Raw genomic sequence first — 27,260 nt, 5'->3', positions numbered from 1 at the left:
TTGAAATCTACCAAATATTTACACGATGGAAATTGGCAAACACCATAGACCCTCTCAGAGAAATGGGATTGTTGCATAGGTGAAATGAAGTGATGGGTACAAAGCACTTAGCATATTGCCCAGTACAAATTAAGTATTTTATGAATATGTAACCATAGCTATATATGTGTACTTTAGTTAACAACTTTCATTTTAAGTTGTTACTTTATTTTAAAAGTTTTTTTTTTGTAGGGGACACAATATTTTTAGTCTTCCCAACCTTTGCTTTTCTGGGCTTTCCTCCTGCTCCCACCACCACCCTTACAGGAGGAGCAAAATCGTTTTTATTTTGCTGACTAGAGTCTTTTCTTAGTGTGACTGGTCTCTTGAACGGAGACGATGATAAATGGTTAGGACTTATTGCAATTGTCACTTTTTAGCTCAAGGAGTGGGGAAACAAGAACACCTATTTGTAGCAATGTAAAGGATGGTTCAGATGAAAAGAGAAAAGCAGAGGGCAAAGACCCAGAGATGGGGCTTCCTGGATTCCCCATTGCCCTTCTGTGCCTGGTTCTCATCTCTGGTGGAGGCAGGCTATACCTTTACCTCTGGATTCCATGAATCACCCTTTATTTCAAGTGCCTGTAACAGTGCATGCCGCAGAGTAGGTGCTCAATCAGTGTTTGCTGAATGAATAATAGATGTCCCTTTTTGCTCAAGCAAGCATGTGCCAATTTCCTGTACTTTGCAGCCCAAAGAATCCTAACAAAAAGCACAAAGAACCTGTGCTTTGTCCAAAGCTCAGTTACTAATGTCTCGGGAGTGGTTTGAGTGCTTGCCTTTCAGCCTTTCATCCTGGTGGCAGCCCCATGGTAGGCAGAGTTATCATGAGAAAGAGCCATCTTCTCTGGGCTATGCCTTAACGTCGGCACTTTGACAGGTTTTTTTTTTTTTTTAACATTATAGGTTTTTTTTTTTAATAGAAGATTTTAGAGAGGAAGTAGGGAAGAGAAACATGACACAGTTCAAAACTAAAGTGATGCAGGAAGCAGACTTGGCCCAGTGGTTAGGGCGTCCGTCTACCACATGGGAGGTCCGCGGTTCAAACCCCGGGCCTCCTTGACCCGTGTGGAGCTGGCCCATGCGCAGTGCTGATGCACGCAAGGAGTGCCCTGCCACGTAGGGGTGTCCCCGCGTAGGGGAGCCCCACGCGCAAGGAGTGCGCCCTGTAAGGAGAGCCGCCCAGTGTGAAAGAAAGTGCAGCCTGCCCAGGAATGGTGCCGCATACACAGAGAGCTGACACAGCAAAATGATGCAACAAGAAGAGACACAGATTCCTATGCCGCAGACAAAGAACACCCAGCAAATGGACACAGAGAACAGACAACCGGCCGGGGGGGGGGAAAGGGAGACAAATAAATAAAAATAAAAATCTAAAAAAAAAAAAAAGAATTAAAAAAAAAAACTAAAGTGATGCATTGAAGAGGAATTTTGTCATACCACAAATGACTCAATTGGGGAGAGGCCCCCAAATGTTTGGAATGCACCAGGGTAATAGGCTATTTATTCCTTGATCAGTGTGAAGAATCCTGTCTTTGGTTAGCTCTAGAAAACCTTCTTGATGACTTGGTATTAATTAGCTGTGCAGGGCCTCTATTGTGACGTTCACACAAACGTTGCCTGAGGAATGTGCTCAGAGCCAGTGGGAAGCCCAGGTTGAAGACTGGAAATGACACAATCTCTGATATTTCAACAGTTTTAAGCAACTGTGCAGTGAGATTGCAGTATGGAATTTCACCCATTAAATAGTCTTGGGGGCAGGGAGAGAGACAGTAATAGAACATTACAATACTTGCAGAAAATAAAAACACAAACACATTTGCTTTGACCTTTTAAAATTTGGCGAATGTATTTTTCTTTGGAAGTAACCTTACATTAGTTCCCGAATCTTCCCTTCCAGTTTTTCAGGATCAGCTCCACACAATTCAAAAACCTGTTCACAAATACACGAAGGTGAAATGTCTGTTGGTTCAGGTATTGCAACGATATTGAGGATTTGAGTTTTGTTCCAGACTGTAAAATTACTCGCTTTTATCATCTGCATGATACTTTGAATAAATATAAAAACACACATTAAACACTAAGCAGGCTTATCGAAATGGTATTTTAATTATTTGACACACTTTCAAAATTACTTATCTAAGATAGTTTCTGCCAGGTTGCTATAATTCCTCATAATACTCATCTAATCTAAGATCTAACTCATATCATGGCGAAGAAACTCAATCACTGAAAACTTCTCAGTTCTTTTATACATTGGAATCAAGGGCTTGTTAATTTATATACATGATTTCCTAAAATCAAACAGCATGTAATTTCCCATTCCTTGGATTCTGCCTGGGTGACTATATTATAATTGATTCTAATAAGCACAATTTTTCAAATTTTAACATCTCTGTGTCAGGGTGCATTGTACAGTAGATGGTGTATTATATTTTAATTAGCAATGTTTTTTCTTAGTAGCATATAAAATAATAGTGCTTCTTTCAAATAATCTCATAAATTAATGAAATGCGGAAGTTAGAGACCCTTAGTACTCATGATTACTTTAGCACCAATTGCACTAGGTGGTTGGAGAGAAGGCAGAGAGAGGGTAAACTGGGGCTGAGGTTAGGTGACGATTTCAGGGGATGGTGTGAGGACCTTGGGGCAAGGATGGACAAGGTCAGGACTAACTTCAATGCTGTGGAGCAGAAACTGTCCCCACAAACAATGACTCCACTTCCCCAGGCAGGAGTGTTTGGCATCTGAGTTCCGCCCATGTGCATCATGGTTCACTCTATTCCTGGGAAGTAAACCTAGACTTAATACTCCATCTTGACCCCATTTCACTTACCTTCTCGTCCTCGAATCCACTTCTACAACAGCAAATTGCTCTTTTGAGTCTTGACAGTAAGGTTACCTAAGTGTGGGTGCAGAATTGCATGATTTATCTGGGTTGCCTGGTCTGTAATCATCTCTTCTAAATAGTTCTCTTGGCCTTGGAATTGCAAAAGTGTCTCTTTCGTAAGTGCCAGGTGGCAACTGGGGCAGGAAGGGAGCTTGATAATCCTCTAGGAAATCTGAGGCTACAGGAGGTACCAAGACAATGCCAGGAGCATAGGTAAGGCTTGGACCCATGAATGACCTGATTTTGCATAGATCTTAATTCTGACAAAGAAAACACACCTGTGCAACTAGACCCAGATCAAGATTTAGATCTTTACCAGTACCCAGACTCCTCCTTCCCAGTCACTGCCTTATTCCCAGTGCTAACCCCTACTCTGAATTCTTCACCATAAATTCGTTTTGCCTGTCTTTGGACTTCTATAAATGAAAGTCTTTAGGAATTCTTCTGTGTAGGGTTTCTTTTGCTCAGCATTAAATTTGTAAGATTTATCTGTGAAGTGGCCATACATTCATTTTCAGCATTGTACAGTAGTTACCAGCAGAGGATAAGTGTTCTGGTTCTGTCTTGCCAGTATTTTCATGTTAGCCATTCTGGCTGTCTAGAGCTGTCATCAGATTTGTCACCTAGTTCTATGGATTTTGGACATGGCAACAGCCCTATGCCTCTCTCTGTGTCCAGTTTTGTGCCTCTTAAGTCCCTTCTCTTCTCTGAAGTCAAATTGCTACAAACATAAATCCAATCATGCCATCCTTCTTTGTAAAACTCTTCAATGTTTCTTCATCACCATAAAATACAAACTTCTTGTGAGGTCTCCTTGATTTACTGTCTTCCTCTCCTGCTACTCTGTACCATGAACTTTGAACTCCAGCAACACTTTATAGCTGGATTCACTTATTCACTTAGTCATCTGACAAGTTCTTATGGTGTGCTTACTATGATTCAGACATATTGTGAAAAAAGCAGGTGAAATTTCCACCCTCACCGAGTTCATATTCTAGTGATATATTTTTTTAATCAACTGTATTGATATATATTAATGAAGCATACAATCCATCCCAAGTATCATCAATGGTATTTTGCACAATTGCATAATTGTGCATTCATTACTTCAGTCGTTATTAGAGCATTTTCATTATTCCAACAATAATGATAATAAACAACAATTAATAAAAGACAGACCAAAAAAGCTCTACCCCTTAATTTAATCATGTCTCCATTTCTCTAGGCTTCCCCTGCTGTACATAGTTGCTGTTCTGTTTCCGTCTTTCGAATTTATTTGTATTTCTTTCTATTTTGTACAGATGGGGTAAAACAATATGTAGTGATATTTTGCACTATATTGTATGATTATCCTAACAATTCCTGACCTACACCCATGCTATTTCATTACCCTGTGCTTCTTCCCATTTTTGCTCACTTGCCTGCTTTTAACCATCCTCCAAGACTGAGCTTATGAAGACTTTCCTGAGCCCCTTCTCTATGATCCCACAGTTCCCTGTGCATTCTGCTATGAAGTCCTTGAGTTGGCACCTGTCTTCCCCATTGGACTGAGGCTAGGCACTGTATCTTTTTTTTCTCTTTTCATTTGGGGTATCTAACCCCCAATGGTACATTTATAGATGCTCTGTGAATGATTTTAGGTCAGAAGTGAGTTGAGTTCGGCTGAGTTTTGGGCAATGAAATCTGGGTCCAAGATTCTGGGTAATGAGTTGAGTCTCAGGGACTAGCTGTAACCTGGTTTTACTCTTTCATTGTCCAGTTTGCCAAAGGTAAATATTACATTTGTGTCCCCTGCCTAGAACTGGGCTTTGCACGCAGGACCTCAACAAACGTAGTTAATGAATGCGGGGCAGCTTCCTGACCAGCGCTTATCACAGGTAGCTTTCTTTTGTTGAGATGTTCAAGGCAACCAGCGTTTAATTCCTGCCCAGAGAGTTTCCCCATTTTAACGGAATGCTCGGCTGTGCCTCTCAAAGGCACGCTCCTAAGAAGCAGTGTTTACTTCCCTCTTCTCAAGGTCTGTTTCATATACCGCTGCTGCCCTTGTAGTGACTGCTAATGAAAACTATAAGCTCCAGTTTGCTGAGACCAGTGGGGCATGTGGTGACTGTTCTGTGCAAAACAGAACACCTCTGCCTAACAGTCGATTTTTAAAGGAATATTTATTAGGGACATTTTTGGACATACATAAGAACAGAGAGAATAATAAAATGAACCCCCATTTACCCATCACTACCTTCAACTAGAGGTAGCTTTTGATGTCAAAGACATTCCAATCACCTACAAAATACCTATTGTATTATTGTTACTGGGGCAAAGGGGCAGGAGACAGGGGCCTCCTGCAGCCCCCTGTGAACAGGTGGACTTCTGAGTGTGTAAATTACAGAGTCATAGTAATGATAAGTTCATAGGATAATTGTCATAAAATGCCTTGGTGCTTTGGTTACGCCAGTTGATGTACAGTTTGGTTGAGTGAACACTGAACTTGCATTTGGACCAGCTGTGTGAAATCCCATCAGTTTCCCAAACATTTGTACTGAATGAAAAACAAAATAACAACACTCAAACAAGCTACAAACAAAAGACACTTTTGGAGATGGCTGTAGAAATGTCCCTATGTACAATATACCTTCACAATTTGTAAAATATTATTTGCATAGACAAGGCTGATGTTTTTCTTTTCCTTCTTCATGAAGGTTTGCTAATGTCTTGATGGTATGAATAAGATCGAAAAGAAATGTCTAACAAGAAAACTTCTCAAGTGCCACAGTCTTCTGTTCAGAGGTGGTCAGGGTGAGGGGTTGCTGATCCCCTCTTAGTCCCTCTTTCTCTCTCTTTTTTTAAAAGATTTATTTATTTATTTATTTTTCTCCCCTCCCCACCCCGGTAGTCTGTTCTCTGGGTCTATTTGCTGCGTCTTCTTTGTTTGCTTCTGTTGTCAGCGGCATGGGAATTTGTGTTTCTTTTAGTTGCGTCATCTTGCTGAGTCAGCTCTCCGTGTGTGCGGCACCATTCCTGGACAGGCCACACTTTCTTTCGTGCTGGGTGGTTCTCCTTACTGGGCGCACTCCTTGCGTGTGGGGCTCCCCTATGCTGGGGACACCCCTGCGTGGCACGGCACTGCTTGCACGCATCAGCACTGCACATGGGCCAGCTGCACATGGATCAAGGAGGCCCGGGGTTTGAACCATGGGCCTCCCATGGGGTAGGCAAATGCCCTATCCACTGGGCCAACTTAGTCCTTCTTTCTGATTCTAGTCTCCTACCCCCACCCCATCCCTTCCCCAGCACCACCTGCCTCACACCGCAGGTATGTGCACACTTCCCCTTTACCTTTGCACAATACCTTGGGTGGACCTTGCAGACAGGAGGAGCTCAATTAAGGTTTGTGGAACTGAGCTAAGTTAATTCAAGAAGGCAGGGCCTCTTAGTCTGTTTCAAACAGCTTGCATCCGTGTGCACTTGAATTCAAGAAAAGAGCATGTAAAAGCAATGTATTTTTTTTTTTTTTCTGTACTGGCCTTCTGCTAAACCAGCTCTAATAGTGAAATTTCAGTAAAATATGAATTTACTTTTTTCCCTTGTAGCTGATTTAGAAACTCTGTCTACATATCTTATTCTTTCAGCGTTGATGGCATAAACAACTTTTCTTCTTCTATTATAGGGGCTGACAAAGTTTTTCTGTAAAGGGTCAGTTAATGACTATTTTAAGCTTTGTAAACCGTCCAGCCTCTGGTGCAACCACTCAAATTTGCCACTGTAGTTCAAACAGCAACAGGCAGTATGTAAACAAAGGCACATGGGAGTGTTCCAGGAAGACTTTATTTACAAAAACTGGTGGAGGATTGGATTTGGCCCTTGGGTCATACGATGCCAATCCCCTTCTATGCCATCAAGTGAAACTGTTTTGCAGACACAAAAAAGCTGCTGGAGAGCTAGGTGCTCGGTGCAGCGTGACTTTCCCTGGAAGGGTTGAAAGAGGTGTGAGTCTAATGTGGGATTTATCTTGTTGCACTGAGAACAGGAAAAGTGATTTCAGACTCTGTCCAGAGGAGATGTCATCCTCTCCGCCACTCTAAGTCTGGGATGCAACTTTGTTCTCAGGCACAAAAGTCGTTTTGAGGGCCATTCTCTGCAATGGTGTAACCACCTCTTCATGTTTTCAGTGGAAAATACATTCAACTGCCCAGTAGTGGGAATAGGCCTGTTTCATATATCCTTACTTACTTCTCCCCCACTTTAGGGGCTAGCTTACCTCTATCCTCTCCCTCTTGGGAGGTTTTCTGCTCAAGGGACAGTTATGCTCTCCTTCCACTGCTGTTCTTTTTCTGGGAAGCACATCTTTCTGGAATGCCATCACTCTCTCTCACCACTTTTTTTTTAAGATTTATTTTTACTTATTCCCCCCTCCCCAGTTGTCTGCTCTCTGTGTCCATTTGCTGTGTGTTCTTCTGTGTCCGCTTGTATTCTTGTCAGCAGCACCAGGAATCTGTGTCTCTTTTTGTTGAGTCATCTTGCTGCATCAGCTCTCCTTGTGTGTGGCACCATTCCTGGGCAGACTGGACTTTCTTTTGCGTGGGGCAGCTCTCCTTATGGGGGCACTCCTTGCACGTGGGGCTCCCCTATGCGGGGGACACCCCTGCATGGCACGGCACTCCTTGCACACATCAGCACTGCACGTGGGCCAGCTCACCACATGGGTCAGGAGGCCCTGGGTTTGAACTCTTGACGTCCCATGTGGTAGGCGGATGCCCCATCAGTTGAGCCAAGTCCACTTCCCTCTCTCCCCACTTTTGGAGCTCCGTAGTTGTGGTATCTCTTTCACCTGCACAGGTAAGTTTCTTCTCAGTAGTCCCAGAGGCTTCCACAGTTGGGTCACCCCAAAGTCTTGGCTTCAAGGGAATAGTAGGAAGTCTGTTGACATGGGTCTAAGGCATGTTCTTCAATTAGCATAATTTATCACAAGCACTGCTTGTGAGAAAGCTGATCTTTTGATATTCTACATGTCTCCTTGTGAAAAAAGATGTAAGACAGCAGGTCTTGGTGCTCCTCCTGGCCTGTCTCCAAGGAAACCGTGATTGATCCTTGGCCTGCTCTGGGAATGTGGCCATCCAAGTGTTCCTTGTGGTAGTGATTAATGATTTTTTCCCCTACCCCTGAGATGGCTCTCTCATGTGTCTGCTCATTGTCTGCTTGCTGCCTGCTCATTGTGTCTGCTCATTTTCTTTGCTTGTTGTGTTTGCTTATTGTCTCTGCTTGTTGTCTCTGCTCACTCATTGTCTGCTTGTCTTCTTTAGGAGACATTGGAACTGAACCCAGGAACTCCCATGTGGGAGGCGGGTGCCCTACCACTTGAACCACATCTGCTTCCTGCTTGTTGTATCAGCTCACTGCATCAGCTCATTGCATCTGCTTGTCTTCTTTAGGAGGCACTGAGAACTGAATCTGGGATCTTCCATGTTGGAGATGGGTGCCCAACTACTTGAGCCACATCCACTCCCCAGTGAATAATGATTTTTGTCATAGATACCTGGAGGAATAGACTAGGCCCTATTGGCTTAGCAAGTTGCTTTGCATAAACATCCATTTGATGATGTACAACTGGTTTCACTGTTGGGGTCTTGAGTTTCAGCTGTCATGGCTGGTTGTGTATCAATAGTTGTATAGTGAGATATGTGTACGTGACCAGCTGTCCCACAGGAAAGCCTTGGACCCAGGACTCACACTTGTGTTCCTTGGAAGAGACATTCTACTCATGAACCTGAAGTTCACTATCAGAGAGTGCTCCTGATGGGCCTCAAACAAGGAAGGGCATCAAAAGCCTGTACTGGACCTTTCTTGACTCCAGCCAGGCATATCTATTCCTGCTACTTTTGTCCCATATCCTCCATATCTTAGTTATAAGTGTAACTTACTATTGAGTCTTGTGAGTCCTTTGGTGAATCACCCAAGGAAATGCTCCTATATTCAATCATTTAAAACTCAGAGGTGCAAACTTTTAGGGGGAGCCAAAAGACTCAGTAATCAAGAGAGTTAATATTTTAATAAATATTAACTAGAAATAAAATCTAAAGCAAAGAAATCCGTGATGAACAAAATAGCAAATTTTAAAAATAAAGACAGAATTTGACCCTGTACTTGCATAACCTTGCCTCACCTGCCGCACCCTAATCCCTGCCCTGGAGAAGAGGTACCATCTTTCCCTTGCTGAAGCCAAGAGCAGTGTCTTTAACAATTGTCAAGTAGGGAAGCTGGGATTCTTGTTCTTGCTACACTTCTCTGTTTTTCTCTCCAGCTCACATAGTTCTTGTCCCCAAATTAATCTCTGCCAAAGAATGAATCAGTACCTTATAGGGTTGAAATGTGACCTCTATTAGGGATCAGAGCCCTTCAGAGCTCTGCAGACCATATGAGGTTTTTGTGTTTATTTTTCTCAAGCAAAACCCCTCTGTGTTGAACACAGTCCTTAGCAGGTCGAGTATCTTTGGGTAGATAACTCCAGAATGCTAAGATGACTTAACTCTAAATGGATATTGTAGTTATTCAAAGGGTTTTAGAGGGATTTCATAACCTTTAATTCTTGTTTTGTTATAAATTTTCAAGGAGATGAACACACAGCTAGATCCTGGAAATCTATTAAAAGTTGCATTTTATAGTATGCACTAGGTCCTATGCTGGGCACGTTATATGCATTGTCACAAATTCCCATGGCAACCATTCAAAGACAGGCAATATAGTCCCTACTTCACAGAGAAGGAAACTGAGCCTCAAGGTGGTCATGGTACATTCCCAAGGTCACCCACAAAGAAGAGGAAAACCTGAGATTCAACCTACAGTTATCTGATTCCAGAGATAACAAAAATATAGCTGTAGATGTTCCTTTTGGTGGGGGGTGGAGGAGGCTGGGGAGACGAGGTGGGTCAAGGACTGTTTTTTGTGAAGCTGAATCGGGGGCCTTTGGGGAGTCATTCAATCTCCAGAGACCACCATCCCCCTCATTTCCCATTCTCTCATCCTATTGTCACTGCCTGACCCTTAAAGACACTGAGCATATGACCTTTGGTTTGAATCTTTTCCATTTCCCAGCACACCACAGTGTTGCTCGCTTGGGACTCTTAATCTCTGTACTACTTTAAGGAAAGTGCTTGCTATACATGACTGCCATGCCTCAGTGGCAGCACTCCACCTCTTAAGCATAAGGGCAAGAGTCTCCTCTCACTTAATAGAAGAGAACTCAGTCCAGTGGGTGGGGTCTCCTGCATTATCCATTTCTGAATAATTCATTTATTGGCATCTATGTACCCTTATCCCATCACTCTTCTTAGTTGCCCTAAGTGCTTTGGGAATCCAATTTATTATAATTACAAGTGAAAAATGGAACTAACTCTTGATGGCTGGCCCATAGTTCAGCAGGTGGCCAAGGCTTGCTAAGTCTTGGCTTCTTTTTCTCTCTCCTTCTCCATACACATGCACCAAGTGTGGGGCTGGAACCAAAGTTCCTGTCCTCGGGGGTCCATTGATGGAACCCAGATGTTCTGTAAACTCCCTAGTATATGACATGGAAATTTTTATTGATGTGCATATGTACATTTTTTCTAGAGAGAGAGAGTTTATAGCCTCTGTCAGATTTAAGAGGGTCTATAATATCAAATTTATAAACCATTTATAACAGAATAATGTGTAATATCCTGGTTGTGCATCTGGAAGATGCCATAGGGATGCATTTGTTTACCACAATTAATCTTCCTAAATATGCTGTGGTATCCTAGATACAAAAAATATATCGAGGATTATAACAGGAAGGGACAAGCCCATCTTTTTACCTGGAATTTTCTTTGGCTTTCCTTTGCCTGAAAACTCCAACAAAATTACTGTGTAGCTGGGCAATGGCCCATTATCCATCATAGCCCTGGGTCATGGTTATAAAGCTTCATTAGTTTTAGTAGTTTTAAAAAATTTATTCTATTTATCGTCTATATACTTTGAAACTAAGTGAAATGAACTAGAAAAAAGAGTGAAACAAAAGAATCCAATTGCTAAAGATTGATGCAGTATGGAGATGGCAGCTAGTGAATGCTGGGAAGTGGAGGATAAAAGGTGGGGGGGCTACTGTCTTTAAGCACAGGAAGGAATGCTGAGGTTCTTGGCAGCAATGGAAAAAGAGAAACCCAAGGGATTCCTTAACTCTTCTGACCCTAATGCAAAGAAGCAGACCCTATTTTCAGGAGAGGCAAATATTCTCCTGGACTTGTAGTAGGGGGAATTACCATAAAGCTTTTTATGTCATGTACATTTGTAAAGGGTATAATGGACACTGGCTCTTGGCCAGAATTTTAGATGTTTTACCAGAAATGTGAAGACATTTCTTATAACAACCCTTAATAGAAATTGTACGCTAGGTTTTTTGTTTTTTTTTAATCTAGATAAATAGTACTTAACTGCTCCAATAAGTCATTTTGCAGTTGGACTATCTCAGATGAAAAAGAGGAGCATATTTATGGAGATGATCTTGAAGATGTGAATTTAGTTTTCTCTATCCCCAAGAAAGCAGTGGATGTCAGTGGGAACATTTCTGGTCAGGTCTATTGAAAGAGGAAGAAATGAACAGGTCTTTTACCTGGTGTCAGTGATTTTCCTGTGAAGATCACTGTCAGGTAAACCTGGGGGAATTTTAGAGTGTTGTGCTTTGACTGCAGCTCTGGCTACAGTGGTAGAAGTGGGGGCCCTGCAGAAGTCCCAATGTGCTGCTCAGATACCAAAAGAGGTAAAAGATACCAAAAAGGTAATAGGGGCTTCCTTAGGATTCCCTTCCCCCCTTTACATCGGCTCTTATCTTTTTTTTCCTGAAGATTTATTTATTTTACTTTATTTATTTATTCCCCCACCCCCCGCCTTGTTGTTTGCACTCACTGTCTTCTCTCAGCTCTCTGCATCAGCATGGGCCAGCTTGCCTTCTCCAGGAGCACCTGGGAATCAAACCTGAGGCCTCCCGTATGGTAGACAGGAGCTCAATCACCTGAGCCACCTCCGCCTCCCTGGCCCTTATCTTTTTTTTTTTTTAAATTTTTTAATTTTTTTATTTTTTATTGACTTTGTAATAATATTACATTAAAAATATATATGTGAGGTCCCATTCAACCCCACCCCCCCCACCCCCCCTCTCCCCCCCCCCCAACAACACTCGTTCCCATCATCATGACACATCCATTGGTTTTGGTAAGTACATCTTTGGGCACCTCTGCACCTCATATACATTGGTTCACATCATGGCCCATACTCTCCTCTATTCCATCAAGTGGGCCCTGTGAGGATTTACAATGTCCGGTGATTACCTCTGAAGCACCATCTTTTTAATTGAATGAAGCAAAATATTATGAAACTTTGTCAAATGGAGCCAGAATTAGGAATCTTTTATGGAGGTTTTCAACTGATATCTAAAGTGAGGTAGTAGGACTCATTTGTGTATTGTAAATGGTTTTGAACAAGTTTTTTTTTTTTTTTTTACGATAACTCCATAAAGACAATGCTAGATTATTAGTATTCAATGAGAAATTCAGTTCTCAAGAAAACTTCTTGGGGCATGGGTATCCATATTTTAATCAGAAGTTTGTTGAGTGACCTTGAAATCAGACTACAGGAAGTTAAATCAGCTTAATGACCTAGGTCATTAACTCAGTTAGTTTTGTTTTTGAAGAACTGCTGGCAGAAAATTCAAATTTGAGATCCTTTGTTATCCCTAGACTGTAGGCATGTTGTCCGATCATTTCAGAAGAGATCCATCCCTTTAGGTGCCAGCTAAGAAATGATTGTTTATAAGAATCCCCTCATCCCATCCCTCTGAGTGTACTTCTACCTCCCCACAGAACAAATATCAAGCAGGGCCAAGCCTTTCCTCAAATAGCTATGAATTTGTTCAGTTGAGAACACAGAATTTTGAGTCATAAAAGAGAGAAAAAACTGTTGAGTGGCAACAGCCACCAAGCTACCAAACAATATCATATATAGAAGGGAGGAAACCAGAAAACTATTGAGCTGCAGAGATACTTTCCCAGAGTCAGACTGATATGAGGACAGAATCAGGAGGGGAAGCAGAGCTGGCAGTGTGGTACAAGAGAAACAGCAGCTTTCACTCATTCATTCATTTGCTCACTCATTCATCAAACACATAATGCATGATTTTATCTACCAGGGATTTTTCTAGGCGTTGGGGCTTCAAATCCAACATAAAATCCTCTAGATGTTTGGAATAGTACGAACAAATACATGAAATTGAGATGTGAGTTAAGGAGAATAGGGCTTGGAAAAGTACACTGAGCCCAACTTTTGGAGAAATTTGAATACCAGACTTAGCCTTGATTTTGGCAAAGGAGAGGGGAGACATCAAATTTTAACTAGGGGAATGACATACACAGAGCTGTGCAGGGATCCATTTGGAGAAGAGAACAGAAGTATGGAACTAAGTTGGGCGTAGGGAGCTATCGCAATTGTCTAAACAAAAGGTATTTATTAATACAACTGCAACTAAAAGTAGGGATGAAATTGCTAAAGAAGAGAAGGTATACTGGGAAGACAGCACTTTAGGAAACACTCATATTTAGGACAACAGGAGACAAAAAAGACAGAGGAGAGCTTGGGGAGGGATTGAGGATAAAAGCCAAAAGAGGAGAAATTTTCAAGAATAGAAGCTTGTGAGTTAACAGTGCTTCTGTGAACCCAAGCAATAAAAGGATTGAGAAATGGCTATTTTAAATTAGGTTCTGGATGATCCTTGGTAATTTTTAAGAGAACTAATGAAGGGAGGTATGGGAAATGAGATTTAGATGCAATAAATATATTCCACTCTTCCAAGAATTCAACCATGAAATGAAGGAGAATATGTCCTTAACGTGAGAGAACATTGGATACATTGTCTAGACATTTTTTGGTTGCTAGGGACAATAAACCCAACCAAAGGTTACATAAGTGAAGAATCTATGGGGGTAGTTCAAGCTTTAGGCATGGATAGACTCTAAGTTCAATTGATATGGTATCTCTTGACTTGACTCTCCTTTCCTCTGTACGGTGGCTTCACTTTTAGGTTCCGTGTAGTAGCAAGATAGCTGCGGTGGTTTCAGCTCCATATTGTCCTAACTTTAAATCCAATAAAATCAAAAGAGGTTTTTACCTAGATGCTTAAACAGAGCCCTGGAATTAGCTCTGGTTGGGCTTAAATCAGCTTGACTGAAGTGAAGGGCCCATTCCTGATGGGGATGGAGTTCACTGATTGGCCTAGACCTGGACATGGAGCCCCAAGGAAGCTCATGGACCGAGAATGGGGAGGACATGGATCCCTGAAAAAAAGTCAGGGTACTGTTAACAGAGAATGGAGAATTGATGCTGGCTGGCAAGAACAATGAGTGTCCAAATGAAAGGTTTGAAAGAGGATAATGGATGGAAGCTTGGAGCAGAAGGGAGGGAATGAAATAAAGGTACAATGGGAGTGGGTATAGTTTAGTGACTGAGTGCCTGCTTTACATATACGAGGTCCTGGGTTCAATTCCCACTACCTCCAAAAAAAAAAAAAAAGGTACAATTGATGGAATCAATTTGCAAAGGAGGAATCATCCTCTTTTATGATATGGGAGGGAATGAAAAGATAGTCAAAGATGATACATAAAAAATTTGACTTGTCTTTGGGGAAGTTCAGAGTGTATATATTAAATAGTTTTGATTTTCAAGTAAAAAGTTAGGGAAGGGAATCTATAGTGTTTTCTCTTTTTGAAAAATCATTTAAATCTATAAAAACCGAAAAATAAAATTTTCTGCTAGGATATCAAATGCTTTCATTCTTTATATTGCAGAATTGAAGAAGTTTAAGCATAAATTTTGTATTTTGCATATATTCTTTATAACACTTTCAAGTTGCATACTATTTCATAGGGTAAGTGCCTCATAATTCACTTAGCCATTCTACTAATAAGAGACAATTAGATTGTTTCCATTTTTAAAATTAGAAATAATGCTAAAATTATTATACCCTTTGCTGTTTATTTTTCCTTAAAGTATTTCTGTAGGAAAATTCCCAGGAATGGGTTAGTTGTATGAAAGGGAATGAGCAATTTGTTCCTCCTAAATGTGTTGCAAAAGCTTTTATAAGGTATTCACAATTATTAATGTTCTTGGCAATATATGAATGTACTAGTTTCATCATACAATGAGCATTCTTAAATATCTTGTTCCATTAATATTTTCACAATAACAACTAAACATGGTGAAGACTAAATGATGAGAGAATAGATCTACGCACTTTGGTCATATTAATTCATTTAATTCTTACAATCACCTGTGAGGGAGATACTCATGATCCCTGCATTTACAAGTAGGAAAACTAAAGGACAAAGAGGTTCAGTAAATTGCTCAAGTCCTCACAGTCAAGAAGTGTTAGAATTGGTCTTTGAACTGTGGAGATCTGAATGCAGAGCCTGCCTGCTCAGCCACTCTGTTGTATTGCTTCGTGATTGTTTTCGATTGACATTTTCCCTGGTGTTGTTACAACTTGTATAAATCCATGTGAGAATTCCCTCATGTCCTTTTCTGTAAGATCCTTTCTTGATGGTTCTGCCTGAGGGTAGGGATAATTTTTCTAGATTTGGACACCTCAGATGGTCTGCGTGGGGGATTTGTCATAATTCACACATGACCCCTGCCCCCAGCCAGTATGTAAAATTCAGAAATTAAGAATGGCATTGCTAAGTATTAATAGATGTAGTTGTCCCATCCACCCAGGATACCCTAGAACTTTTCTAAGACTCTAAAGGTCATATAATCTAATTCAGCCCTTCCAGTTACCATGGAAACATACCATCTGGGCTTTCTTGAACATCTGAAATGTGGGTAGTGCTTTGATGTTACGCATTTCGGCCAACTCCTGGAAAAGAAAAGAAATGACATAGAGTCACAGTTTAGGATGTCCTCCCTCTGTACCAAAAGCATGTTGTTTGGTGACTTCTCAGGAGGTGGGTCTGAAAGCCTGGGGAGACTGGACCCTTTTCAGACTCTCCTGGCAAAAACTTTTCTGATCTACCTGTAATGAGTTGAATTGTGTCTGCCCACACCCACCCTCCCACCCCCAAAAGTTATGTTGAAGCCCTAATTCTCAGTACCTGTGAATGTGACCTTATTTGGGAATAGGGTCATTGCAGATAGAATTAAATTAGGTCATATTGGAGGAGAGTGGACCCTAATCCAATATGACCTGTGTCCTCACAAGAAGGGGAGAGTTGACAGACACAGAGAAGGCCTTGTGAAGTACCGTGGGAGTAAAGTGCTGTGTCTACAAGCCAAGAACATCATGAATTGCTGGCAAATACCAGAAGCCAGAAGAGGCAAGAAAAAGTTCTCTCCTATAGATTTCAGAGGAGCATGCCCCCTGGTACCTTGATTTCAGACCTCTCACTTCCAGAACTGTGAGACAATAATTGTTGTTTTAATCTCCCCAGATTGTGGTATTGGTTATGGCAGCACAGAAAACTAAGACAATACCCTCAAAGCCTCCAGTTCTGTTAATGGAAAATGGCTGTTCCCAACATTCCCAGGCTCTTCCACTCCAGGGCTCCAGGAGAGGAGTGTGAGAATGAGGTGGAGACAAAGAAGGGAGGCTGAAAGGCTGAATAAACTCTACAAGTCCCTATGAAAGCTTATGGAGTGGCCCCAGAGAACCTAGTATGGAAAGAGCAAGTTGTAAAATAACAAGGGAAGAGTAAAGTATCCTTCACAACTGCAGTTTGGAATTATTTTATGAATCCCAAAAAGAGAAAGATTATGTTTGTAAACTAATCTATTCCTCTGAGTGTGACAACCTTTGATTGCATTAAATTAGCTGAGAGGTCTTTGATTACATTACTTGATAAAACTGCTTTATGGCTTTCGATTGGAATACATCCATGAGGTGTGACTTAAGCAGAGTCTCTGTCCCCTTTCTGGATCTGATATAAATGGAAACACAGAAAAAGACTCACTCAGACAGCCATGGGAAGAGAGAGCTCTGCCATTTTTTGATCTTGCCATGTGACAGAAAGGAGAGGCTCAAAGAGCTGAGGAAGAGATGAGCCATTTACCTGATAGCTTACAGCTGAACTTGGGAAGAGAGTGGAACAGTCTAGACTGATATAGGAGGCCCGGAAAGAAACAAGCCCTAGGCCAGGAGAGAGGACTACAGGACCACTTAAGCATGAAGCCCTAAGAGGCTGGGCCCATGGAGCAGCTCAAGAGGAAAGGGTGAGCCCAGTGGGGAAGGCTAAAACCTGGGCAGCTATTGGCAGCCATCTTGCTTCACATGGCAACATGCCAGGATCAACATGGACTTTCATAGCTTTGGAACTATAAACTTTTACCCCAAGAAATCATCTTTATACAAACCAATGCATTTTTGGTATCTTGCATCGGCCCTTTGGCAAACTGAAATGATGCACATTTGAGAAATAAGTGATATTTTGGGCAAGCATTTTATGTAAGATTTACACATTTCTTTTTTAAAAACCCTAATCCCTATTTGTTTGTAAAAGATTTGGAGCCAACAGACAAGAAAATCTGCCAGAATCCCAATTGTTTAACCCATTCCAATCTGCTTCAAAATGCCAGGTTTTTTAAAAAAAATCTTGTCTAGGAGTCAAACACAGGATCAACAGACTTGGACTTCTCTCTAATACACCTTTTTTTTCTTTTTTTTAGGTACCTGGGGCTGGGGATTGAACCTGGAACCTCGTATGTGGGTAGCCAGCACTCCAACACTGAGCCACATTGGCTCCCCTGAGTTGGTTTTATAATTTGTTTTGCTTGTTGTTGGCTTTTGCTTTTTCAGGAGGCACTGGGAACTGAACCCGGGACCTCCCATGTGGTAGGTGGGTGCTCAACTGCTTGAGTCACATCTGCTCCCACACCTATCATTTTATTGGCACTAAATCCCACCCCTCTGCAACACACACACATGCATGTACAAATTTAATTGTAATTTTCATGACCACAGCAATGGCAACAACTAATAAATTAGGAAAGAAAATTGTGCATTTTATTTCACCTTAAAAGACAAAGAGCTATAACCAAAATGTCAGATAATAACAAGTGTTGGTGAGGATGTGGAGAAATTGGAAACCCATGCACTACTGGTAGAAACATTAGTGATGCAGTGGCTTTGGAAAACAGTCTGTCAGTTCCTTCAAGGTCAAACATAGAGTTACCATATGACCCAGCAATTCCACTCCTAGGTATATACCCTCAAAGAATTGAAAACAGTATTCAAACAAAAACCTGTACAGAAATGCTCACAGCAGCACTATTCACAATAGCCACAAGATGGAAAGAACCCAAATGTCCATCAACCGAAGAGTGGATAAGCAAAATATGGTATATCCGTCAATGGAATATTATTTAGCCATAAAAATGAATGGAATACTGGCATATGCTCAAAATGAATGAACTTTGAAAACATAAGTGAGGCCAGTCACAAAAGTGCATATATTGTATGATACCATTGATATGAAATGTTCAGTATTGACCAATCTGTAGAGGCAGAAAGTAGATTAGTGGTTGCCTAGGGCTGCTCAGGGGAATGAAGGGAATTGGGGGTGACTGCTAAAGGGTGCAGGGTTTCTTTGTAGGGTGAATAAGATGTTTGAAAGTTGATTGTGGTGATGGCTCAAAGATATAATGACCCTTGATGTGTATTCTTTTTTTTTTTTTTTTTTTAAAGATTTATTTATTTATTTATTTAATTTCCCCCCCTCCCCTGGTTGTCTGTCCTTGGTGTCTATTTGTTGCGTCTTGTTTCTTTGTCCGCTTCTGTTGTCATCAGCGGCACAGGAAGTGTGGGCGGCGCCATTCCTGGGCAGGCTGCTCTTTCTTTTCACGCTGGGCGGCTTTCCTCACGGGTGCACTCCTTGTGCGTGGGGGCTCCCCCACGCGGGGGACACCCTTGCGTGGCACAGCACTCCTTGCGCGCATCAGCACTGCGCATGGCCAGCTCCACACGGGTCGAAGAGGCCCGGGGTTTGAACCGCGGACCTCCCATATGGTAGACAGACGCCCTAACCACTGGGCCAAAGTCCGTTTCCTTTGATGTGTATTCTGAATACTATAGGTCATGATTTAGATTAAAGGGCAATTAAATATGGACACACTTTAAGAACAGCTGTAATGCAAATGGAGAAAAAGAAATGGATCTTCAGCAGAATATCCATGTCTACATAAAATACCATGACTTTAAAATGCTGTTTGACCTAAAGTAAGGGGGAAATGGAAAGGAGAAATGAGTTTATATGGCTACGAGTTTCTAAAAAAGAGTCTGGAGGCTGGCAGAAGGTTTGCCCTCATGCACAACTGAGCAGAGTCAGAGAGACAGATAAAGCAGATACAACCCCCAGATATTGGTTCCTTTGAGGGCTAAAGAGACCCATGGGAGTTATGGTCATGGCCGATGGGGTTAACTACCAGGGCAGATGGCCCCTCTTTGGAAATGGTGTTTATGTGTGATGAATCTGGACTCAGATGGGATCTCCCTTCATAAGACTTTCATGCTAATGTGCTGGAGGTGCAGTTAATGTTGGGGTTTAAGATATATTTAGGGGATTTGAATCTCTGGACTGACAATGTGATAGCCAGATCCTGAGCCTCAACAGACTCCAGCACCTACAATCTGATTTATTGGACTTACCACACTCAGCTAAGATGGAGTTGAAGAAGGACAACCACCACACCATGGAGCCTAGAGTGATTACAACTGAAAATGGGAGGATTGCATCCAGCATCCAGGTGGAATCTGACCCTCCTCTTGACATAGAGGTGCAATGGACACAACCAATCCAATGTCCACATAGAAGAGGTGGCATTGGATTGGGAAAAGTGGACATAATGGACAAAGGGTATGGGGAAAGGCAGGAAGAGATGAGAGGTGGAGGCGTCTTCGGGACATGGAGCTGCCCTGGATGGTGCTTCAGAGGTAATCACCGGACATTGTAAATCCTCACAGGGCCCACTTGATGGAATAGAGGAGAGTATGGGCCATGATGTGAACCAATGTATATGAGGTGCAGAGGTGCCAAAGATGTACTTACCAAATCCAATGGATGTGTCATGATGATGGGAACGAGTGTTGTTGGGGGGGGGGGAGAGGGGGGGTGGGGGGGTGGGGTTGAATGGGACCTCACATATATATTTTTAATGTAATATTATTACAAAGTCAATAAAAAATAAAAAAATTAAAAAAAAAAAAAAAAAAAAAAAAGAAATGGATCTTCCCTTATTTTCCAGGCACAATGCCATGAATTTTATGGGATTTTATCTTCTATTAAATTCTTGCCCTGATCTACAAATGAAGAAACTGAAGCTTATATAAGTTAAATAAGAGATCGAAAAACCATTTAAGGGTGGGGCTGAGAGAACAACCAAGTTTTGTCTCATTTTAAAGCTCAAATTCAACCTAGACCGTTTGTTACTTTTCCTCATTATAAATAAACAAATGTTAGGTAGAATAATTTTGTCAAGACATTGTATATATTACTAAGACACACTCTAAGGAATTGAGACTGATTATTTTGGGGTGAGTTGGGGTCACAATTGTCTCCAGGGATTGGCAGGGGGAGGATTTCCTGGAATTCTTTGTGATACTTAACTCCACAAAAAGCATAAAATGCAACAAGAGGAGAGCAACGTAAACTAAAATGTCTGTAAAACATTGAATGAGGTTTTAGAAATTCATCCATAATCTATTTTGGGGGTGAAAAGTATTTTTCACTTGGAGTCTAACTCCAACCCATTGGTACTGGCTGCCTAGAGCATCTCTGCTGAAAAGAATGCTGGGGCAGAGCCCAGAGCAAGCCATGAGAATGTTGGGATTGATAAGTGGGGTGTGCTATGGCGTGGGAGGGGGAGGTCACAGGTTGGTGAAATGGTTTTTAATAGTAATACAAAACATGCAAGAGCATTATAAGGGAGTTCTCTACAGTTTATCAGAAAATAGTGTGACTCTCTACTTGATTTTAAGTTGATTATTTAATCATGAGGACAGTGCTACTCAATAGCATTGCATTTAGATTTTAAGCATCTACTTTGAAGGTTTTATCTTACCGGAGAATCGTCCACATCCACATTAGCAAATAATACATTTCGATATTTCAGAGACATTGCCTTCAAAATAAAAGAATGAAAGTTCCCTATTAGCTTAGGGTTAATATAAAAATTTTTAAATTAAAAAATGAAAGATTAAATTAAAATTAAAAAGTAGTGTTAGTAATAAAACAATTGAAGTACCTTTGGCAAACACAAGAAACAAATAAAAAGATTGTTAAAGAGAGTGAAGTATAATTTTGGCATTTCACTTCTGCCTAGAACTTGAAATACCAAGTCAAGTGCCAGATGGTGTCGAGGCCAAGCAAGGATCAATGGCAGAACCAGAGTATAAAGAGTTAAACTAAAGATTAGAGTTTTAAGGTTGGAAGGAACAAGGAAATATATGTGGAAGATCCAGAGTTACCATACAGTATGGGGGAGAAAGTAGCCTCTTCCTGAGGGTGGAATGGGTGGGTCTGTCTTCAGTGGTCTTTAAGATACAGTTTTTTGACCCAAATACCCAGACTCTGCCTTTACCCTTTCCTTTTGTCAGGCTTTTTGGGAGGTGGTGCTGCTGCTGGTGGTATAAGGCGGGGTATGGCTAAGATAATATAAGCGTATTTGTGCAGGCCATTAGCCTAATTGCTTTCTGCCCTTCGCCATCTTAGTTTCCCAGGGCTGCCATAAAAAATTACCACAAACTGGGTGGCTTAAAGCAACAGAAATGTGTTTTCTCACAGCTCATAAGGACAAAAACTGAGATAAAGGTTAGGAAGGTCCATGCTACCTCAAAAGGCTCTAGGGAGAGAATCTAGGGAAGAATCCTCCCTTGTCCCTTTTTAGCTTCTGTTGGTTGTTGACAATCCTTGCTGTTCCTTGGCTTGTAGATGCAGCCCTCCCATATGCAATTCTCTCTTCACATAGCGTTCTCCCTGTGCTTTCACATGGTTTTCTTATAAGGACATGAATCATTGGCTTTAGGGCTCACCCTAATACTGTATGATCGATCTTAATCTTAACTAACTACATCTATAAAGAATCCTGTTTTCAAAAAATATGGTCACATTCACAGATACTGGGGGTTCACCCTTAACATATCTTTTTTGGGAACCCAATTCAACCTACAACACCATCCTTCTGTGCTCTAGCATGTATTGAAACTGTATTTTCCAGGCTCTTTTTTTAAGCTGACTTCCAATTAGGTTCTCCCAATGGGAAGCATCTGCTGGAGAATGAAAGGCAGGAGGGGCAAAGCAATGCCCCTGCTTCTGTTTGTTCTGGAAGTGTCTTTGATGGCAACAGTAACAATGGCATTGGTGATGAGTTTGGAGGTAAAGGATGCAGTGGTTGCAGCAGTGGCCTGTGAACATCAGCTCCTGGGTTTCTCCTGTGTTCAGATTTTAAGGACACCTGATAGTGTCTTGATTTGCTGGTTTAACATCATAGCACAAGCATTTTTCCAGTAAGCTGTTTGAAATGGAACTTCTCTCTGATGGAGGTGTGAGGTGTCCAGAGCTTGGCTAGCTGGAGACAAAGCAGTGGGACTGTCCCTGCGGCATGCTCCCAAGGAGAAGCAGGAAGAATCATGGCATGGGATGTTAGGTGGACAGGTACAGAGTTCTGTTGTAGGAAATTCTCCCAAGTTGTCTTGTCCACAGATTGTGACCAAAGTGGAAGTTCTTTCTTCGGTGGCCCTCAAGATGGTGAAATTATGAGGAGAACTCCTGGATAATGAATATAAAGCCTTTGGAGTTTTGGAGTACTTTTCTAGATGAAAAAGATGCTCATTTTGATTTGTGGCATTTCATACTGGCAGGAAATTGGTGTCCACAAGAACTCTGGGGCAAACATGGATGATCTTGAAGCATTATGTTTAGTGAAATAAGCCAGATGCAAAAGGACAAATATTATGATTCCAATTTACATGAAATATTGAGTATAAACAAATTCATAGAGACAGATAGTAGATTTGAGGTTATCAGGGTCTGGGAGGTGGCAGGAAGAGGGACCTAATGCTTAATGGTATAGAATTTCTTTCTGAGGCTTATTTTCTGCCATTGTATAGATTATAGGTTGGCCTTGTAGGGCTACTTGACTCCCCATGGTCATACCATGCATTTATCAACTGTTTATAACTTCTTCTCTGCCAGAAAGGCTCTTTTTAGAAGGGTTCTATGGCTGACGATCCTCTTAGCCCAGGATCAGCAAACTATAACCTATGGACCAAATTGAGCCTGCCACCTGTTCCTGTAAATAAAATTTCTTTTGGAACACAGCTTGCTCATTCATTTAGGTATTGTCATTGGCTGCTTTTGTGCTATAACATCAAAGTTTAAAAGTGATGACAAAGATTATATGGACCGCAGAACTGAACAAAAATTTACTATCTGGCCCTTTATAGAAAAAGTTTGCTGACCCCTTCTTTTAGCCCTCAAGACCAAGATCAAATGGGATGTGAAGGTTACCTAAGACTGGCTTACCTAACTTCCTGTCCACCATCCTGTGGAACCTGGGAAGGAAAAAAATATTGCTTGGACTCCTTTGCAGCTAGAATTCTGGATGTAAATTTGGTTTTCCAATGACATGTATGTAGGTGAGATTTGGAAGGCAGAAGTGAGACAGAAGCTGTTTTACTATTTTTCCTTTGGATGTTCCTTCTGGAAATCAAGATCATTGGTACTGAGAGACTGTTGTTCTTAAGGCATCATCATCATCATCAGCAGCAGCAGCCAGACTTAATGTTCAGGTGTCCAGACATCAGTTTCCTAGGTGTCCAGAGGCAATTGTGGTCATGGAAGTTTTCTGATTCTGGATCTGACTCTGTGACACTGCTCTGTTGGTTTGTTTTTCCATGGGGGCCTCCACCTCCCCTCCCTTCTTATTACAACAAAGGCAGAATCCCTGTAGCTGTGTCTGTGGTGTTCTGAGTGAGTTGGTCATGGAGGTCCACTCTGGATCTCCTTTGCCCAGTCTTCCATTGACTTTGTTATAAGCATTTAATTCTTTGCAGTATAATCCTTTCCTTTCTAATTTAGGTTTTGTTTCCTGATTTGATATTGACTGATACAGTGACCTACAGTAACTAAAGTTTTTTCTCCAATCCCCTCATGTACTACAAATTTTTAAAAAAATTACACTTATCAGACACATACATATTCTCTTGCAAAAGGTTCAAACATTACAAGAAAATAAAGCAATCATGATTCCATTCACAATCATCCCCTAATTTTGACTCCCTGTCACAGAAAAATCTTGTTTGATATATATCCTTTTGCTCTCCTTTGTCTGCATACGTGTAGATAGATGTAATGTATATGTTTATATTTATACAGAAAAATAGATATGTTCAGACATATATATCTTTTTTTACATGTATGGATCATACTATATAACATGTTCTATACTGTGTTAATAAGATGTTTTCCCGGAGACAATTCCATCATTATATATGGTTCTACTTTGTTCTTTTTAACATCTGAAGAGAATTTCACAGTGTGTATATAGCATAGTTTATTTAAAAATGATATTTGGATTCATCTGGATCCCAACATAAAACAGATGGCATATTCAAATTAGAATAACTTGAGGAGGGTTAATTATAAATAAATAAACTAACCAAAAGGGTAGGGATGAAGAGCAGAACCTTAAAGTATTTTGCAGGAGCCTGGAAGCAGAGTTTTCATCCCCCTGAGAGGTCTGAAGATATGAAGCATGAAACATTCCCAGGCTGGAGATTCCATTTCACTTTATGAAAATGCCTCTTATTGGCAGATGGAATTGGATAAGCTTTGACTTTCAGTCATTTAAGTGTAGTTAAACTTCTGAAGCCTAACATTGGCTCTTTCTTCGGAGAGGTTCAGGAGGATCTCTTAAAGTTTTGAGTGCCAAAATGGAGGGGGCTATCTCTCAGATATTAAAATGTGCCTTCTGGATATTGAAAGAATTTTAGGTATGGAAGGATGTTGAGATGTCTTGTAGCCAATTTCTTTATTGAAAACAACTTTCTTTAATTAATTGTCAAAGTTTGTGTGCTTTAAAAATTACAGTTTGAATTAGAATTATCTTAGAAGGATTCAAGGATTCAAGCCAAAAAAGTTCAAATGTTAGAAACTTCCCTGAAAACAAACCAGAGTATTTCCAGTTATATAGAGAACTCAAAGTTTCTTTAGATTTGAAGTAATAGAACTAAAAAAATTTGCTATAAGTAAATGTAAAACTTCTGTATAATAAGTAGAAATAAAAAGAAGATGCCCTGAGACTCTTTCTGGAGCATGTTACACCTAAATAAATAATTAAATAAGGAGCATATTATACCTAAATAGGTAATTAAATAATTAAGAAAACTTTTGCATGGGATAACAGGGAAATGAATTAGATAAGACATTGTGTAGATGTTAAAATTATAATTTGGAGACTGCATAAAAACAAATGTGTATATGAAAAAAAGACCTGCTTATAAATATAGGATTAGAGCTAAGTAGGTTATTTTACTAAAACATTTTATAAGGGAGAACATAGACAAAAAAAAGAAATATGCTTAATCCTTTACATTGAGTATATTATGCTAATTGAGCCTTGTGCTGGTGATCAGGAAGTAGCAAGAACCATAAAGGCCTTAGTAAAATACATACGTACCAGAGAATAGAGATAAATGTAGTAAAATTTTAGGTGTATGTCATAGCAGTGAAATTTTTGGGAGTTCACAGTAAAATAGTCTTGCAACAACAACCAAAAAAAAAAAAGAAAGAAAGAAATATGGTTTGTTCAGATAATGGAGCTGAAGAATTGAGGCAGTTTATTCTTGTATTGTTAGAGTAGTATTTATATAGTTAAAATATTTATTGGTAATCTGTTCCAATATTTCAAAGTTCTGAACTTAAGAACTTTCCTGAAATGTCTTTATTCTTATATGAATGATCCACTCATTTGTACAACTGGACTCGCTCACATATTGACATTTCTTGCAAAACTATCCACAAAAATTAATCTTCAGGTACGTGTACTCACTAATTATATCTCAGCATATTATCTTCAGGTTAATCATGAATGTTTCAAAAGACGGTGGCTCTATAATAGCTCATAAGTGCCAAACTTTTAACAATTACTGAGAAAATGCTTGGGGACTTCAAATTCCTTCTCTAAATGTGAGGCAGAAAAACAAACAAAAGAATTTAAAAAAAGAAAAAAAAGTGAGGTAGATGTTGGCCATACTTACATGAATAATAGGACACATCCTTTTGCAAGGACCACACCATTTTGCTGAAAATTCAATCACCGCAAGATTGCATCCTGCAGCTTTCAAAAATGTTTTGAATTCATCCTAAAATCAGAACATAAATGAGAAGATGTGCATAATCCCTGAATCCCATGAAGTCTTGCAGGGAATAAAATGACAGGTTTGTTCCAAAAACCTTAACTGGGTGCCCTTCTCCACCGTTCTCCAGCTGACCCCATCTTTGACCCTGAGGCCAGATGTATTTCTCTTTGTAAGTAAATATAAATGACTGCAAATACACACATGAAAAGATTCAGAGTCTATTCACCAAACTGTTTGGTAGTGGTGATGACCTCTAGGAAGAAAGAGATTGGCCAGTGAGAGACGAAGGATGGAGGGTGAAGATGAATGGTTTTTCAAGGAAGACACTTATATTTGATACATAGTTTTTAACAGGGTTCTCATCATGCATTAATGATGAAATTTAAATAGGAGAAAAAGGAATCTAATACCCCAAGTCATTTCTTCTTTTCATATTGTGTTTATTTCATTAATTTTTAAAGGGGTCATTATTAAAGCCATAGTCAAAACCATGCACTTAAGGATTTGTCTTGTGTTTTGCTGAATGCCTTAAGTGACTTTTCCATCAACTGATCACATGATCAAAGTAAGTTGTCCCTTCCTGGAATCTCAGATCATGGCAGCTATTCTTGCTCGTTTTTGAACGTTGATGTCCTATGATTGTTATTTTACTCATGGCTTATCTACCCAACAAGTCCTTATAGGACTCACTCCTGATTCACCTCTGTATCTCCCATGGCCCTTGAATGGTATATGGTTAGTGCTCATGCAGTGTTTACTTGGTAAATGAATGATTTGCGGTATATTGTTCTGTTCAAGGCTTATTTTTCCTTGTCTCACTTGAATTCCAACTATAAATTAGCTAATATTTTGAACACTTTCTCTATGCCTGGTGTTATCTTCCTTAATCTTTACAACCACCCTATAGAGTAGGTACTGTTGTTATTCCCATTT

At 40.5% G+C, this 27,260-nt stretch overlaps 1 protein-coding gene across 1 annotated transcript; it reads right to left on the bottom strand.

Moving 5' to 3' along the window:
• Window positions 1–1,870: 1,870 nt before the first annotated feature.
• Window positions 1,871–26,322, bottom strand: TXNDC8 (thioredoxin domain containing 8). The gene is made up of 5 exons (XM_004475674.2): window positions 26,226–26,322; window positions 21,029–21,088; window positions 15,771–15,836; window positions 2,876–2,941; window positions 1,871–1,972 (listed from the first exon to the last, which is right to left on the bottom strand). Exons 1-5 carry the CDS (start codon window positions 26,241–26,243, stop codon window positions 1,910–1,912), a joined length of 273 nt encoding a protein of 90 aa, XP_004475731.2. The 5' UTR covers window positions 26,244–26,322; the 3' UTR covers window positions 1,871–1,909.
• Window positions 26,323–27,260: the final 938 nt, after the last annotated feature.

This window comes from Dasypus novemcinctus, chromosome 8, assembly GCF_030445035.2.
Source record: "Dasypus novemcinctus isolate mDasNov1 chromosome 8, mDasNov1.1.hap2, whole genome shotgun sequence".
Taxonomy (NCBI): Eukaryota; Metazoa; Chordata; class Mammalia; order Cingulata; family Dasypodidae; genus Dasypus; species Dasypus novemcinctus.
Note: the sequence above shows the minus strand (reverse complement) of the source record. Positions and strands in the feature narration are given on the sequence as shown.

Bases quoted from the DNA above. Each gene is read 5' to 3' on its own strand.
- TXNDC8 (XM_004475674.2), bottom strand. The intron at 15,837-21,028 runs GTAAGATAAAAC...TTTCTTTTCCAG, and splicing joins TGGATGTGGACGATTCTCCG to GAGTTGGCCGAAATGCGTAA. The intron at 1,973-2,875 runs GTAAGTGAAATG...ATTTGTGAACAG, and splicing joins GTGGATTCGAGGACGAGAAG to GTTTTTGAATTGTGTGGAGC.